At 44.3% G+C, this 16,393-nt stretch overlaps 1 protein-coding gene across 10 annotated transcripts in view; it reads left to right on the plus strand.

The window, feature by feature from the left end:
* The window catches only part of ABCC9 (ATP binding cassette subfamily C member 9), an 85,950-nt gene that overhangs the window by 33,391 nt on the left and 36,166 nt on the right, over window positions 1-16,393 (plus strand). For 8 of the 10 annotated variants that reach the window (XM_081926717.1, XM_081926718.1, XM_081926720.1 and 5 more), the window contains 7 exons: window positions 4,122-4,160; window positions 7,503-7,601; window positions 8,815-8,899; window positions 10,508-10,588; window positions 11,163-11,300; window positions 14,996-15,121; window positions 16,268-16,364. In XM_081926717.1, coding sequence (XP_081782843.1) covers window positions 4,122-4,160; window positions 7,503-7,601; window positions 8,815-8,899; window positions 10,508-10,588; window positions 11,163-11,300; window positions 14,996-15,121; window positions 16,268-16,364 — 665 coding nt within the window. The remainder of the gene's footprint in view (window positions 1-4,121; window positions 4,161-7,502; window positions 7,602-8,814; window positions 8,900-10,507; window positions 10,589-11,162; window positions 11,301-14,995; window positions 15,122-16,267; window positions 16,365-16,393) is intronic. The other 2 variants (XM_081926716.1, XM_081926724.1) reach the window with 1 other exon arrangement.

A 16,393-nucleotide genomic window follows, 5' to 3' on the forward strand; every position in this document is an offset into this window, starting at 1 on the left:
GATGTATGGAAGTGAGAGCTGGACCATAAAGAAGGCTGATCGCCAAATAATTGATGCTTTTGAATTATGGTGCTGGAGGAGACTCTTGAGAGTCCCATGGACTGCAAGAAGATCAAACCTATTCATTCTTAAGGAAATCAGCCCTGAGTGCTCGCTGGAAGGACAGATCATGAAGCTGAGGCTCTAATACTTTGGCCACCTCATGAGAAGAGAAGACTCCCTGGGAAAGACCCTGTTGTTGGGAAAGATGGAGGGCACAAGGAGAAGGGGACGACAGAAGACGAGATGGTTGGACAGTGTTCTCGAAGCTACAAACATGAGTCTGACCAAACTGCGGGAGGCAGTGGGAGACAGAAGTGCCTGGCGTACTCTGGTCCATGGGGTCACGAAGAGTCAGACACAACTAAACGACTAAACAACAACAAGAGCTAAATTCATAGAGTCAAGCATTTCCAGAGGACAGAATATGTGTATGTCCAGTATCTCCAAGCATCCTTCTGTATATTGCCAGCAGGTTTTACAGGGGAATGTTGCTTCAGGACTTTGGAGCTGGAAAGTAAATAAGCTTGCCAGTGAGATCACAGACAGCGGGGCTGTTGGGATGCAGCCAAGGAAACGGAGGCAATTTGCAAGCCCCCAGCTGGCACCAGCCCACCGGCCGATGTGTGGGGCGATCTCCAGTCCTTGGTTCAGTGTCAGCGACCCCAGCTTTAGAAGCTGGAGCATGCTCTAATCAGCAGAGTAAACGCTACACATCAGAAGCAGCAGGGAGAGGCTGTGAGGAGCATATTTACAAGCAGTTTATTCAGCGTACATCAGGACAAAAGGAAAAACATGTCTTCTCCCCTTCACGTCCAAGCAAGCAGCATAAGCAATAGCTATACACAGAACGGAAGTTCCCAGCAAGCTGTGCTGGAGTGTAAACAGGCATGTGACACACAACAGTCATGCCTAAACTTAAGGTGGAATTGAATATCCTAACAGGGGCTAGGATTCTGCCTGAGACCTTTGAGACCCTCTGCCATTCAGAATAGGCAAACACAGACTAGGCGGGTCAGGGGTTGCGAACATGTGGGCCTTGAGACTACAATTTCCCCACCGTCCCTGAGCATCGGCCATGTTGTCCGAGGCTGATGAAAACTGCAAGTGATCAGTGCAAGTCTTTGGCAAAAGCAGTCTGCTCCCGGCTCCCCCAGCAGGGAGGAAGAGAAAGGGGATTTTGAGAGTGTGGGAAAGAGGACAAAGTAGTGGTAGAGAGAGAAAACCAGGCGGCCCAGGCCACTTTGGGTTCTGGTGCCACTCACCACAACAATGCCTGTTCCTGATAGGTTAATGTGAGAAAATGTGGCCCTCAAAATAGAAAGATAAAGCCCTGCCCTAGTTTCTAGAGCAGTGGTTCTCAACCTGTGGGTCCCCAGATGTTGTTGGACTACAGCTCCCATCATCCCTGACCACTGGACATGCTGGCTAGGAATGATGGGAGTTGTAGTCCAACAACATCTGGGGACCCACAGGTTGAGAACCACTATTCTAGACGGAGCAGCCCTGTTATGAATAGAAGTTGCACCATAGATGTTCTCCTCCATGATCTCCATCTTCTGAGCAACGCAAGAAGGTCATATCCTGCTGCATCTTTCACACCACACCTGTCCTATCAAGAAGGGTTGGTGTGGCCAATATCAAGAGCCCTCTCTGTCACCCAGTGGCTTTCTGACTTACGGTCTGTGTTCTTATACAGAGGACTTTTCTCTTCACCTCAACAGAGTGAGCAGCTTTGTGTGTATCTCAGTGCCCCTGTGTCTGCAGGAGCTTGTGGCATCCACAACCCCCCCAAATTTATGAATCTGTTCTGCTGAATGGGGAAATGGCTAACTGAGCAAGAAAGAATCTCTGCCTTTCTGAGAGAAAACTCCCCACTTTGTACAACCTTCTGACGAAAACTCACTCCTTCATTTGAGCATGGGATGCCAAGTTACTCAACCAGCTAATACTCTAGAAACATGACCCTGAGGTTAGCAGGATTCAGTTAATGTGCGTATATACAGTCGTACCTTGGTTTTCGAACAGCTTAGTTCTCAAATGTTTTGGCTCCCGAACGCCGCAAACCCAGAAGTGAGTGTTCCAGTTTGTGAACTATTTTTGGAAGCCGAATGTCCGGTGGGGCTTCCGTGGCTTCCGATTGGCTGCAGGAGCTTCCTGCAACCAATCAGAAGCCACACTTTGGTTTTTGAACGTTTTGGAAGTTGAACGGACATCCAGAATGGATTCCATTCGACTTCCAAGGTACGACTGTATATGTCTTTTGCTTCAGCTGATGTTCCTTTTCCATTTGTTCTAAACCTTTGCCTCATGCTCTTGGGATCCATGCAGTCGTGAATTAATTAACAATGACGCTTTTTCCTTCTACCAGGTGTGATTTTAGCCTGCCCAACCCATTACTTGTTGCAGTGAAGCATTGACCTTCATTAATATTAAGCTGTGAAGCCATACTTAGCAACATTCTCATTTGCATGAATATGCTGTTTACATGTCATTTAAGGAATTTGGGATCTGGGGGGTGAAGGATAAGAAACTGGGGAGGGAGACTACGTCTTACATGAAAAGGTTTTTTTCCTCCCAACAGGTGTTCAAAACTATGATGTGGGACTTTGAAATAAGCACGCCAGAAAACTAAATTCACAGTTGGGCGTAACAAAAGTTTGTGGTGTTCATAAAGAAACCAAAGAGCATTTGGAGTTATAGGATCACAGAAATAAAGAATTGCAGGGCTGGAGATAAATTTAGCCTGCTTCCGTATGACCTGTTTATTGAGCACTGAACCCAATTTGCTTGCAGGGAGATTAGACAATGCTGGCGATTTAATGAGCGTTCATTCTGCTTTGTTTGTGGGGAGGCGTTATATGGCGTTTCACAAAGCAAATCCCATCCCACACTTTCCATTGCATTCCCCCCATCACTTTCCTTACTGCAAAAAGCCTGAGCTTTTAGGGAAGCGGGTTTGTTGTGCAAGACCTTCTCAAGCAACTGTAATTGCATGACCTGAATTTGCCAGCATGTGATTGAATCCCACCCCAAAAAAGTAGTCTGGAAGTATCCTGTGTTTGTCTCCTGCAACCCTTGCAAGGAGCCCCCTCTCCTCTTTGTCAGCAATCTTCAAAGAGTGAGAGAGGTTTGCCTATCATGAGGGATATTGACCCAGACCTGGAGATCCCACAAAAAGTTAAGAGTCCTTAGGATCTCATATGAATGATATCTCTTTTTGAGATCTCAGTAAAGATGAATTGAGTGCATGGGATCCTGAAGGACTTTTTATGACATCCCATGGAGGGTCAAATATTTCAAATCCCATGAGATGCTATTATTATTATTATTATTTATTATTATTATTATTATTATTATTATTATTATTATTATTATTAATTACAGCCACTATTGGGACGCGGGTGGCACTGTGGGTTAAACCACAGATCCTAGTAGTTGCCGATCAGAAGGTCGGCGGTTCAAATCCCCGTGATGGGGTGAGCTCCCATTGCTCGGTCCCTGCTCCTGCCAACCTAGCAGTTCAAAGTGCAAGTAGATAAATAGGTACCGCTCCGGTGGGAAGGTAAATGGCGTTTCCGTGCGCTGCTCTGGTTCTCCAGAAGCGGCTTAGTCATGCTGGCCACATGACCCGGAAGCTGTACGCTGGCTCCCTCGGCCAATAGAGCGAGATGAGCGCTGCAACCCCAGAGTCGGTCACGACTGGACCTAATGGTCAGGGGTCCCTTTACGTTTACCTTTTACAGCCACTATTGGAGCTTACACACACACCGGGGGGGGGGATGTAAATGCTTCCCCAGTGTGTACCATGTTAGATTTAATTGTACTAGTTGCTGATGGGGGTTCCAGAATGGAAACTGTGCAAAACTGGTCAGAATTTCTTGCAGTATCTTGTTACAGTCGCAACTGAGTGGTGTTCTGATATCTGTAGCAGATGCAAATGTCTTCCCCCCTATTCTTCAGCATCAGGAGTTTGATTCATTGCTTTCAAATATTTCTCCCAAGTATGTGAAATTTGCTCACCTCGTTGCTGTTATCTTTTCACCAACTACCACTAAAATACTGTTTACCATAACTTGCAGTGGATATGAAAGTGAGTCTTCTTTTGAAGCAAGCCGGAGGTATTATTCTTGAATCTTCTTCTTTTTGTATCCCTCCCTTTTCTACAACCATCGCCTTGTTTCCTTACCCCAATTACAACACTTTGCTAGAGAATATTAACTAGTAAACTTCTCCAATGCAGTGGTTCCCAATCTTTTTTTGGAGGTGGGTGGGTTTAATGTCCTGGTCAAGTAAATATCTGAATATGAGCCGCAAGAAATTTTAAGACCCAGTTTGGACAGTTAAGACCCTCCAAGAACCAGTGACTTCATGTGACAGAGGAACAAACCAGCCCTCTCCTCCTTATCCTCCTTCACATAAGCAACCTTTCATGATTCTTCGAGTTTCATTCCCAAGTTTCAGTGAATCAGGCAGCAACCCTATATCAACTGACCAGAAAGTAAGTTCCATTGAACTCAATTGGACTTGCTTCTGAGCAGACCTGCATAGGATTGCACAGACATTCACTATGAACTAAGATGAATTTTCATTTCAGCTTCTGCTGGTAGTTCTTGCAGCAGCAATTGGGAACCACTGTGTTATCAGATACCTGATAACTTCAGGGAAATTAACATCGCCCAACACATTTTTGTGCCTTCTGAACTCCTGTAATGTGGAAACTTGTTAAGTTTACATTAAATGCTTCTAACTAACACTCAGTATTTCACAGCATCCATATCTCTTTTATCAAACTGCAGGTGAAACTTGTGGAAAACCTATTGTGATGGAACGTAGTAGCACTTTTTAAAAGAAACAAATGCCGGCAATTTAATTTTTTTTAAAATGCTGTGCGTTGCCCATAGTTGTTATACATATTTTGAATGAGGAATTTTGAATTCAAGATTTGAATTTGTGGTTACGTTTTGAATGTGGCATTTTAACTGCAACATTCAAATGACACAATGGCTTAATTTGATAGTATTGATTTTGACCAGAGAAGAAATCACCTAAGTTGTCAAATGTCAAATACTAATCTCTATTGCATGCAACTTATTAGAACGCTGGCAGATACTAATACAAATGCATGTTATCTATCAAATTCTGATAGATTTTTTTAATGCATGCCAGCTGTTAAATACTGTCAAATATTAAAGACTATTATATGCTCATCATTAAATGCTATGATGCACCAGGAGTTTTCCAAACTGCCATTTGACCATCTTGGGTTCCTTTGAAGCTTATCAGGGGTTCCTCTATTACAGGGTAGTCCACGTGATGCCCTCCAGATGTTGGTGGACTACAAATCCCATCATCTCTGACTTTTTGGCTATGCTGCCTAAGGCTGTTGGTCAGCAACTACAGTGTAGTCCAACAACATATGGAGGGCACAACATTGACTGTCCCTGAGCCATGAGGTCAATAATGGTAGATAAGCTAATCCAAAAGGCAGCTTGCAAACCATGCTGATCTTCCTTTTCAGTACGAACCTGGAAGGGAAGGTTGTACGTAGGCTGCAGGGCATGGTTTGAAAGCACTTGATGCTGCAGTTTTGTTGAAGCGAAGGAGGTCTGGGACTGATCCATATCTCAGTAGGAGGTCACCTGGGAATAGGGACATGGGTGGCGCTGTGGTCTAAACCACTGAGCTTCTTGGGCTTGCTGATCCCCGCAACGGGGTGAGCTCCCGTTGCTCTGTCCCAGCTCCTGCCAACCTAGCAGTTCAAAAGCACACCAGTGCAAGTAGATAAATAGATACTGCTGCGGCGGGAAGGTAAACAGCGTTTTCGTGCACTCTGGCTTCCGTCGCGGTGTTCTGTTGCACCAGAAGCGGTTTAGTCATGCTGGCCAAATGACCTGGAAAGCTGTCTGCGGATAAATGCCGGTTCCCTCAGCCTGCAAAGCGAGATGAGCGCCGCACCCCATAGTCACCTTTGACTGGACCTAACCATCCAGGGGTCATTTACCTTTACCTTATTTACCACCTGGGAATCCTGTGTACAGAGCCTTGAGATCTATCACTGAAAAAGGATGGAACATTAATGTTACAGGTGGGACCTGCAACAAAATGTTGCAGTATATTCTCCCTCCTAACAAGAGTGTTCCTGTTCACGGTTCCAACCAGCCATTCGAGAAAGGCTTCCCGCCCTCTCAGTTTTGCATTGCTCTTCTGCAGCCCAGCATGTTCAGCTTTCTTTTGGCAGTTATCTCGCTTAGGTGTCTGCTAAGGCCAACACAGAAGTGGCCACCAATGGCTAGAGGTCGCGAAGGCACCATCGAGAGCTTCTGTCTTTGACTAGCCTCCTGTGCATGCTCCAACATATGTGCAATTCTACGGAACCTGATGTCTATGCTTAGATGGTGGAATCTATGCAGCTGGAGTTCAACTTGATAGAATCATAGAACTGCAGTGTGCTGATCCTGGGGGCTAACTGAGAGGCGAGGTCCGAGTCCAGTCCGAAGTCAATGGTGCGGTGTGAAGGCTGGCTGTCAAAGCTGTAACTGGGTCCAAGGCGGGGAGTCGGGAGGAGTCAGGAACTCTGGCAGAAGAGCAGGGCAGGTTGCAGGCAGGAACAGGCTACCAACAACATTGCTCCCGCAACCTGGGACTGGGGCTGACTGGCTTTTATCTGCCCCAAGGCATAGGGTGGCCCCAGTCCACAGGTGACTCGCCTCTCCTGGCCTGGAGGCGAGCACTCCTCCTGCAGGAACTTAGTTCCCTCTGCCTCTCTGCCCTGAGGCTCTGCAGCTCAGGAGAAGCTGGAGGGTTACTTGACCCAGAGGCAACCTCCTCGTCCCCTGACGGGGCTGAGAGTGGAGCACCTGCAGGCAATGGGTCCTCCATCACCTCAGGGGCCAGAGCAGACTCAGCTGATGCCTGCACTTGAGGATCCAGCGCAGGTGAGGACCCTTCAGGCTCAGGCCCCAGCCCCGACTCAGCTGGTTCTGGAGGCAGGGACTCCTGTGCAGGCTGGGATTCCTCAGGTTCAGCCTCTGAGTCTGAATCCCAGGCCATCACATGCAGAGTTGGAAGAGATCCCAAGGATCGTCTCCTCCAACCTCCTGCAATGCAGGAATCTCAACGCGTCTCCCAATTTGAAATCATACTGAACCCTGCTTGTAAAGAACACTTTGATTGGGCATATGACCACTGGAGAGCCCAGTGTCAGAGTGGACAATTAGTGTAAACAGGGCACATGCCATACACATTTTTACTTGGAGTTCATCATGGGAAGAAAAAGCAGTGGCAGGGAATGGGTGCTCCTTTAACGTAACCTTCTCCTGGAAAGAAACTTTCCCCTCCTTTCACTCTTGTTATAACATCTGCTTTTCTCTTGCATTTGTCTCTTACCAATTTGCTATAAACCATGTGCAGGAGAAGCTCTGCCTGCCCACTGCTCCTAACACACTCACCTCTCCCACCAGGAACCGATACTCTGTGGCTTATGCAGCCCAGAAGCCCTGGCTCCTCAATGCTACGGTGGAGGAAAACATCACCTTTGGCAGCCCATTTAATAAACAGAGGTAAGGGAATAATGCTTCTAACAGCCGCACTTCTTCCTGCTCTTTGCTCAGGTAAGGAAGATGGAAGAGCAAAGCCGTAAAGATTCCCAATGGGGATTTTTTAGTTGGAGAATGGCAACTGCTAATTTGGAGGATGGGTGCAATGCATCAGGAAATCTTCCCATCCCAGTGCCACTGAAATGACTACCATATTTTTCGCTCTATAACACGCACCAGACCATAACACACACGTAGTTTTTAGAGGAGGAAAACAAGAAAAAAAATATTCTAAACAAAATAGTGGATATATGATTTTTGTGGTTTATGCTGTGGCCACAGACATGTGATCTGACAGTGAGTTTGGAGTAGCCCAATGCAAAAATCCTGAGGATCCATGTGGATCCATGCTTTGTAACCACAGAGGAGGGAAGGAAGGGGAACCATGGATCCTCTGCTCACGACTGCAGCAGATCCCCACCACCACCCGCAGGCATTCGCTCCATAACACGCACAGACATTTCCCCTTACTTTCTAGGAGGAAAAAAGTGAGTGTTATGGTGCAAAAAATACGGTATATACTATTGTTGTACTCTGTATTTTGGACCACAATAAAACTGTGTGTGAAATGACAAAATACGAGCAAAAAAGGTATTCCCTCCCACCTCCAGCCCAGTCTTCCCTGTTGTCTCACGAATTGTGATGTTGAGATCATGCAACATCCCGTAATTTGAACCTTTGCACTTATATTGCAAGGAGTGGGGAACTGGATCCAGGCAATGGACCAGCTCCTGATTTGCACACAAACCCCAGAGTCACTCACCTGTGTCAATCACCTGACGACAGTCTGGAAGCTTCTTTGCCTAGGAGTAAAAGCTAGACCTAAGTCCAGCCTGCAGTCAAGCACAAGCCACGAAAACAAGATGGAAAAAAATTGCTATGAGCTCTGCTAGTGTCTGTCAGGCTGTGACCATAAACTTTCCCCATTGCCGCATGGCTCAGTGGAAGAGGAAATAATCTGCATACAGAAGACCCCAGGTTCAGTTGCCAGCAGGTTCAGGTACAGCTGGGAGAGACCTAGCCTAAAATCCTGAAGAACTGCAGTCATTCAGCACAGACAGTATCAAGCTCGATGGACGCAATGATGTAACTTAGTTCAAATCAGCTTCCTGTCTTTGCACTGGCCCAGCCCAGAGATCCCTTTGTGCACATCAAGTTTCTTCTATTCCTTCAACAGGTACAAAGCCGTCACAGATGCATGTTCTCTGCAGCCTGACATCGATCTATTGCCATTTGGAGACCAGACCGAAATTGGAGAAAGGGTAAACGAAGCATGAGGAACTTGCGCTTATGCTCTCTGTCCAAGTGGATCCAAGATTGCAGCTGCTGTTAGTAATGACATCGGCACAAGCTGGTTTTCAGCAGAAGCAGCCTCAGTGCCCGCAAAACTCAGCATTCCAGAAGCACCCCCCTGTCAGTTATTGGGGCATGATTTCTTTGTCTTACCAGGGCAAAGGCTGGCTCAAGAAATGTTGCTGCTTGAGGCAGAGCAGCAAATGGCGCCCCTCTCCCCTGGGCTCATGCCCAAGTGCATTATTATCCAAGGCCAGCCAAGTTATTTTGGCACCTGAGGCAGGAGGAAGCCCCACACGTGCCTTTCCTAATCCTTGGCAGTAAAAACAATTACAATAATGTATTAAGTAACCAGCAATGTGCTGCCTTTTCAGGACACCCATATTTTGCTGCCTCACTTTGCCAAATGATAGGGCCGGCCCTGGCTGAGGTCTTTACCTGAGGAAACGTTCACCGGCAGGGGCACCCTCAATGACATTCAAAACCTTAAAAGCCTGATCAACAAATTACAATTTCTAAGTTTTTCCATAAACCCCATGGCCCACCCTGGGCAATTGTCAGGTGAAATCCACTATTGCTTGCTGGATTAAGAACGTTGATATTTGGAATTCTGTATCCTTTGCCTGAATGGTTTCCTGCCTCCAAATCTATCTGGGCTTTTTCTTTGCCCCCATGTCAGGAAGCCATGCTAGATACTTGGAGAATTTAACTATTCTCAAATACTGTTTTGGGTTTTCACTAAAGCTAGATTTAATTGCTGGATTGGACAGTTTGAGGGTATCCCTTAAGTGTTTACATATACAATCTTTGGCTCATGTGCTTTTTGCCTGTAATTTCTATTCAGAGAACCGAATGAGATTGGTGACTTCTTTTGTCTCAAAATTTCAGGGTAGGACTTCTGAATGCTAACTGGCCTACCTCTGGACAGTTTTGAACAAATTATTAACAGTGACTGTGGCTAGATTTATCTTTCTGGCTGCAAAAACACAGAAAGGAAATCTCCTCATGTTGAACATATCTGGTTGCTGTTCTCATACATTACCATTATTAATCTATAATTTTAATAATAATAGCATAATCTGGCATTGTTGTTGTCAATTATTTTAACTCACTTTTAACTTTCATATTTTAAGGTATCAAGTTTTATATCTTATTTTAGACTTGTTTTGAACATTCCTGATATTTTATATCTTTTATGTATTACAATCCACTTTAATTTATTTTTCTGTTATGAGATTTTACCTGTATGGATGTTGGCTTTATTTTGTTCAGGTCCACATAATAAAAATATTCTGTCATCTGACTTCATAAAAGGGCATTTGCAGCTTACAAATAATTTTGGGATACTTTCTTCCCTATTTGATTTCTGAGATGCACTTTTGTATCTTAGTTGTCATCTAGGTTTGGCAACCAACAGACCTAATATTTAATATAACACACCATTACATAAATTTGAAGGCGTTTTTGAGGGTGAGGGGTTAATTTTAGAAACTGGTTACTTCAAGGCTTTGGCAAATCAGATGTCATTGGTACTTACTCAGGAGAAATAATTTTGCATGGCCTGTCATACCCATTAGGGAATTAACTTGAGCGGAGGTCAACGGCAACGAATCTGTGTCGCTCGAGCTCTCTACCAAAATACCAACATTGTCTTCCTGGTAAGGCTTTTTTCATACTTCTTCAGTTTTAATTCTGTTTGGTTTTTATTTTTTTATAATTTATTTTTTTTAATTTTGGTTGTGCTATCCAAATGCCTTTTATGCGAAAATTCACAAGGAGTGTATAAGCATGCTATACACACCATAGATTCAGATATCCAAACGGCTGGACCTTCATGCAGTACTGTTTTGTTTGTTTGTTTGTTTTAAATCAACCTTTGACAAGCCTTACTTTTTGTGTTTCGCTGGTCCACGGCAGCCATTTTGCCAGAAACCAGGGAGGGAGGGGGGAGGGATTAGACAAATAAGAGAGCTCCCCCCCTTCTTTGTTTGCCTTTTGAAAGGTTTCAGATTGTCTTTCCATGTTTTCCCATCATTTGGTGTCAAAATTCTGCCATTGGGAACATAGTAGAAATTTCCCCATAGGAATCAATGGAAATCATTGACTTGGTATGTGAACATTTGCCTAACAAATGATTTCCCCGAGAGCACATTGTGGTGGGATAGCAAGACCTGCAGGTATTATGCTCTAGCCTGGTTTCAAAATGCCCTCTTTTCATATATTTAATTCCAGGATGACCCATTTTCTGCCTTGGACATTCACCTGAGTGATCACCTGATGCAAGAAGGCATCCTGAAGTTTCTTAAGGACGACAAAAGGACCCTTGTATTGGTGACTCATAAATTGCAGTACCTGCCACACGCGGATTGGGTATGCATCGTGGACTTTCTAAAAAAAATTGCCAAATTTTCTTTTTTAATATATATATACATTTTTTTAGCTTTTTTAACATATCATTTTCAACAGTAAATAAACATACTTTTACATTTTATTCATTTTTTTTTGACTTCCATCAATCCTGTCTGAAAATTTTCCAATCTAGTCTCTCAGTATGCATTTCTTATTTTCCCTATTGCATTTCAAACTCATAACCAATATCTCTATCTTTTCCTACTTTGTAACACTTTGTATATTTCTCCTTTTTTAAAAAAAAGATATTTATTAAAGTTTCAAAAAAAGTTACAAAAAAGGTTACAAAATAAGAAAAAGAAGAAAAAAAGAAAAAATACAAAGTACAGAAAAATGAAAAACAGTTAAAAACAAATCAATCTTTTCATATCTTATCTTTCATTTACATGTTTCCCTGACCTCCTCACACCTCCCTTTTTTGTATTCCAGTTCAATTAGTTAATTCAGCAAATCCTTTCCCTCCTTATTTTTATCTTATTCCTCTACCTTGATGTGTTATAACTTTACATTCTCACCTGATAACAATCCATTTTTGCATACTCCTTTTAACATTGCTGCTAGAACCTCTTAACTTCATGCCAACATCATTCTAACATTCATTAATTTTGCAGTATTTATGTAAATAGTCTTTAAATTTCTTCCAATCTTCTTCCACCAACTCTTCTCCCTGGTCTCGGATTCTGCCGGTCATTTCCGCCAGTTCCATATAGTCCATAATTTTCATTTGCCATTCTTCCAGGGTGGGTAGATCTCGTGTCTTCCAATACTTTGCAATGAGTATTCTTGTTGCTGTTGTAGCACACATAAAAAAGTTCTATCCTTCTTTAACACCAATTGGCCGACCATGCCCAAGAGAAAGGCCTCTGGTTTCTTCAGGAAGCTATATTTAAATACCTTTTTCATTTCATTATATATCATCTCCCAGAAAGCCTTAATATTTGGGCACGTCCACCAGAGGTGAAAGAATGTACCTTCATTTTCTTTACATTTCCAACATTTATTATCGGGCAAATGGTAGATTTTTGCAAGCTTGACTGGGGTCATGTACCACCTGTATATCATTTTCATAATATTCTCTCTTAAGGCATTACATGCCGTAAATTTCATACCTTTCTCCTTACAAAACTTCTTGTAGTCCTACTAGCGTAATTTGTTGATTACAGTTGCTCTTCAAATAATTCATATACTGCTTCCAATCTTCTGTAAATCTCTGGTCCCGCAGGTTTCAAATCCTTCCTGTCATTTTGTCCAATTCTGCATAGTCCAAACATTGCCGAATTTTCTTACGTATCAAACTAAGAATATAAGAATAGCTCTGCTGAATCAGGCCAATGGCCCATCTGGTCACCTGTTCTCCCAGTGGCCAACTTGGGGGAAACCAGGGAGCAGAACATGGTTTCCAGTGAGTGGTATTCAGAAGCATTGCTGCCTCCAACTGTGGAGGTAGAGAATAGCCATCATCGCTAGTAACCATTGATAGCTCTCTCCTCCGTGAATTGTCTAATCCTCTTTTAAAGCCACCCACGAGTTGGTCATCACTGCCTCCCAGGGGAGTGAGTTCCATAGTTTGAGCATAATAATAATAATAATAATAATAATAATAATAATAATAATAATAATAAATTTTATTTATACCCCGCCCTCCCCGGCCAGAGCCGGACTCAGGGCGGCTAACACCAATAAAATCACAGTAAAAACATAATAAGGGGGGGGGGACCAATTTAAAATACAGGTTAAAATGCAATTTTAAATGCAGCCTCATTTTAAAATAGTCGATAAAGCAAGACCATAAAGGGAGGGAAACATAAGGGTCAGACCGAGTCCAAACCAAAGACCAGGCAGAACAGCTCTGTCTTGCAGGCCCTGCGGAAAGATGTCAAGTCCCGCAGGGCCCTAGTCTCTTGTGACAGAGCCTTCCACCAAGTCGGGGCCAGTACTGAAAAGGCCCTGGCCCTAGTTGAGACCAATCTAACCACCTTGATGAACCAATCTTATGAATGCATGTCTGACGCTTGGAATTCATCCTTATTTGTTTACTGCAGCTATACCCCACTTTTTCCTTCAAGGAGCTCAAGGTAGCATGTGTGGTTCTCCCCCATCTCATATTATCCCCACAATACCCCTGTGAGGTAGCTTTGGCTGAGAGGCAATGGCTGGTCCAAGGTCACCCAGTAAAGCTTCATGACTGAGTGTCGGTTCAAACTCTGGTCACCTAGGTCCTAGTCTGACCCTTGTAACCAATGAACCACACTGGCTTCACTTAAAGTTTTCAGGGTTGGAGAGATCCTCCTGCTCAGATAACTGGTTAAGAAGATGATGCTGGTTTCAGGCCGTGTCATCTCAGGGCTCTAGTGTGCTGATTTAGCACACCCAGTCCCCACACGTAACCCATGAGCAGACCATGCTAATCTCCTGGTAGTCTGGAATCATAGAGCAATTGCCGGGTCATCAAGGTCAGCAGTGATAGCACAGTCCAGATGGGGCGGGAAGCACGCAATGCAACAGGCAATTTGTTTTCCAGACGCTGTTTTCTGTATATCTGATTTTGTGCTAAGGCTCTGAATGGGTCTATTGGAAACTTGCTGAAGGACCAAATTACCGTATTTTTTGCTCTATAAGACTCACTTTTTCCTTCCTAAAAAGTAAGGGGAAATGTGTGTGCGTCTTATGGAGCGAATGCAGGATGTGCAGCTATCCCAGAAGCCAGAACAACAAGAGGGATTGCTGCTTTCACTGCACAGCGATCCCTCTTGCTGTTCTGGCTTCTGAGATTCAGAATATTTTTTTTCTTGTTTTCCTCCTCCAAAAACTAGGTTAGTTCTTGGTATGAGCTTTCGTGTGCATGCACACTTCTTCAGATACACTGGAAGGAATTTTTTTTGTTTTGACTATGGCAGACCAACACGGCTACCTATCTGTATCCAAAAACTAGGTGCGTCTTGTGGTCTGGTGCATCTTATAGAGCGAAAAATACGGTATATATGTTGTTGAGAGGTGGGGGAGAAGTGCAGTGAAAATATGCCCTTGCCTAATTCACCTTTCCTGAAATAACGTACAAACTGAAAGGCAGGCATCCCTCGATATTCATGCATCTCCAAATTTTGCAGGGCAGTTCTCCACCACCACCCAAAATAGGGAACTGATAGGAAAGAATGGATAAAAATGCATGTATCCGTGCAAAAAAAAGAGCATTACATTAGGGGACATGACTTGCAAAATATGCATATTAGAGAAATTTGCATATAACACGTGTGTATTAGGAGAAATGCACACCAATGTGCAGACAGTTTTTCATAAGCATTTTTTAAAAAGCAAAACTCAAATTAATGCAGAAATGTGGTTATCTTGAGATGAGGGAAATGGGAAATTGAGAGAAAGTAAAATTTGCACACTCACCCATCCCTTGGGTTGTTGAATTTCCAAAGCAGCACATCATTAGGAACCTAGAAAGCTGCCTTATAATGAGTCAGACCATTGGTCCTTCTAGGTCAGTAGTGTCAACACTGGCCGGCAGTGACTCTCCAGGGTTTCAGGCAGGAGTCTCTCCCAGACCTACTTGGAGAAGCCAGAGTTTGAACCTGTGACCATCTGCACATAAAGGATTTGCTTTGCCAACTGAGCTATGGCCCTTGCCCCTTCCTTCTCTTTCTCCTCAGATCATTGCCATGAAGGATGGCACCGTGCTTAGAGAAGGGACCCTGAAGGACATCCAAACTAAAGATGTCGAACTCTACGAACACTGGAAAACGCTGATGAATCGCCAAGACCAGGAACTGGAAAAGGTAACGCAAACAGCAAAGCTCCATTCAAGGCAAGCTGTGGATCCATATTTGGCACACCATATTGACACGGGTGGCACTGTGGTCTAAACCACAGAGCCTAGGGCTTGCCGATTAGAAGGTCGGCGGTTTGAATCCCCACGACGAGGTGAGCTCCTGTTGCTCAGTCCCAGCTCCTACCAACCTAGCAGTTCGAAAACACACCAAAAATGCAAGTAGATAAATAGGTACCGCTCTGGCAGGAAGGTAAACAGTGTTTCCGTGCGATGCTCTGGTTTCGCCAGAAATGGCTTAGTCATGCTGGCCACATGACCCGTGTCTGAGGACAAACATCTGCTAATAAAGCGAGAAGAGCGCCGCAACCCCAGAGTTGTTTGCGACTGGACTTAACTGTCAGGGGTCCTTTACCTTTTCACTGACCTATCAGGTGGTGTCTCCTTAAGGGGGAGCAGGACTGCTTTCCTCTTTTGCCATCCAAACGAGGCTTTTGTGCTTGCTTCACACATGAAAGCATTTCTACCCAGAATGTCACTTCAGGAATTCGTCAACAGATGATCGGTTGATGTGTTTTGTCCATTCTTGGCTACCACATTTCACAAAGGATTGGAGTCTACAGATAACCAGTCTAAAATGCACTTAGCACCGAGTTAGCTGCTAGCTGCACACCAGATAGTCAGGATACACAGCATTCCTCGTTCCGTCATGGAAATGTTATTTATTCGCTCCATTTGTTGGGGAACAACTACCCCTCACCTCTGTCCATTCTGCTCTCTATTGTTCTGGGCAGGGTTGGCCCACCCGAAAGGCAAGGTGAGACGTCCACCTCAGTTGGCAGATCCACAGGGGCAGCAGATCCAGCCTCCAAGTAAGGGGGTTTGACTAGATGATCCTTGGAGTCCCTTCCAACCCTTCAGTTCTGTGGTTCTCTCCACCCTACATGCAGGCAAACAAGAAGCATTATCCCATTTCAAGGGCACATTCCAACCAGCCAAAAGCACTTAAAAGTGAATATGCAGCAGCAGGGGCAGTGAGCCTAGTCCGGTGAGGTTAGAAAGGCCTGGAAAGTTGCATTTGGCTCCCAAACCTGAAGTTTCATGCCTCACCTAAGTAGTCCTTGCAGAAGTTTCATTTTTGAAACTTTGATTGTAGGACATGGAAGCTGACCAGACCACCCTGGAAAGGAAGACTCTCCGAAGAGCTATGTACCCAAGAGAATCGAAAGCTCAGCTGGAAGATGAAGATGAAGGTAATGATATACCCTGCATTTATTGATTG

The sequence above is a fragment of the Podarcis melisellensis genome (assembly GCF_964234715.1).
Source record: "Podarcis melisellensis genome assembly, chromosome: 10".
Lineage (NCBI taxonomy): Eukaryota > Metazoa > Chordata > Lepidosauria > Squamata > Lacertidae > Podarcis > Podarcis melisellensis.